Source organism: Emiliania huxleyi, assembly GCF_000372725.1.
Source record: "Emiliania huxleyi CCMP1516 unplaced genomic scaffold EMIHUscaffold_6152, whole genome shotgun sequence".
Taxonomy (NCBI): domain Eukaryota; phylum Haptophyta; order Isochrysidales; family Noelaerhabdaceae; genus Emiliania; species Emiliania huxleyi.
The window spans coordinates 1-1,485 of NW_005197383.1; the positions used below are offsets into that span (position 1 = coordinate 1).

The 1,485-nt window shown below is 65.6% G+C and overlaps 1 protein-coding gene across 1 annotated transcript; it reads right to left on the minus strand.

Moving 5' to 3' along the window:
- Positions 1-277: 277 nt before the first annotated feature.
- EMIHUDRAFT_257410 (hypothetical protein) lies at positions 278-1,371 on the minus strand (the record flags this gene model as incomplete). The annotated part of the gene is made up of 3 exons (XM_005763848.1): positions 278-819; positions 1,030-1,086; positions 1,236-1,371. The coding sequence occupies 3 exons, from the start codon at positions 1,369-1,371 to the stop codon at positions 278-280; spliced, it is 735 nt and encodes a 244-aa protein (XP_005763905.1).
- Between the last annotated feature and the right edge of the window lie 114 nt (positions 1,372-1,485).

The window sequence follows — 1,485 nt, forward strand, 5'->3', positions numbered from 1 at the left end:
AGGCGCGAATTGTGCCTGCTCTCATCAAACGGCTGGACTATGACCTAGCCCGGGTAAGAGAGCGAGATAGAGTGAGAGAGAGAGAGAGAGAGAGAGAGAGAGAGAGAGAGAGAGAGAGAGAGAGAGAGAGAGAGAGAGAGAGAGAGAGAGAGTTGTGTGTGTGTGTGTGTGTGTGTGTGTGTGTGTGTGTGTGTGTGTGTGTGTGTGTGTGTGTGTGTGTGTGTGTGTGTGTGTGTGTGTATGTGCGTCTCCCGCCAGTGTGGCCGACTCCCCATCGCTAGCGCCCTCTAGCAGGTCCCAGAGTCAGGTCTGGTTCCGCTGTCCATTGTGGCCACACGTGGCGCACCGCCCTACCTGTCCATCTAGCGGCCTCGCCGCCCACGTCGCTGCCGTCGAGGAGCAGCGCGGCGTCGACGGCGCCGGCCGTCTCAAACACCACGAAGGCGGCGCCCTTGAAGCGGTTCGTCTCCCTCCGCCGAAGCATGTCCACGCACGTCACCGGCCCGCACGCCGCAAAGTGGCGCTCAAGCTCGTCTTCGGTGGTCGACTGCGCGAGCCGGCCGACAAAGACGCGGTGCGCTGGTGCGCTGACAGCGGCGGAGGGCGCCGCCTTGCCGCTTGGAGCCACGGAGGCCGCCTCTTGGCGCTTCTGCTCGGCCGCGGCTCTGCGCTTCTCCTTGCGCTTCAGGTCCTTCTTTATCCGATGCTTGGTCCGCTCGTCCGTCGAGGTCGCAGGAGGGTCGGCGGCCGCCGCAGCGTGCTTCTCCTTCTCTCGGTGGCGCTTTCGAGCAGCGGAGACCATCGCCGAATTGACTTCGCCTCGTGCCCAGAGCAAAAGAAGAAGCTCAAAAAAATCTGCCGAATCAGCATGTCACTCGTCGTCTCTCTGCTCCTCGCTCGGCCGGGCGGCGACTCGGGTGGTGCAGAGGCGCCGCCGCTGCGCGTGCGTGCGCACGAGGCGGCGCTGGAGCACGCCTGCCGTCGCCGCCACGGCCCGACGCCCGGGGCCGTACGTCGAGTCGGACAAACATTTGGCGAGAGCCAACCGAGCATCTTCACCGAGCATCATCGGATCGACCCGCTCTCCTGCAACGAGCCGCGGGAGGGAGACTCGTACGATCCGGCTCGAGCGGCGGCGCGTGGCGCGCACATGCCCTGCTCGCCCGCGGCCGCTGAGGCACACCCGGCGAGAGCTACCTTTGCCCCCTCGGCGTCGTTTGCGAGGCTCGCCTCACCGTCGTGCTGCGGGGGCGGCGGTTGGCTTGGGAGGTGCACGTGGCCGCGCGTGGCGCGGCTGGCCCCTGCACTCGCCCTCATATTTTGTGCTGGCTCGCGCACGCGCCGCGAGAACTCGACGACGAGCGACTGCATTGGCGGGCTTCGTTGTCAAAGGCGGCGGCTCTGCGTGGTCAAAGGCGGCGCTTGCCATCAGCCGCCGTGCACAGCTGTCCCAAACTCTTTCATGCTTTGGGTAGGACACAGGCC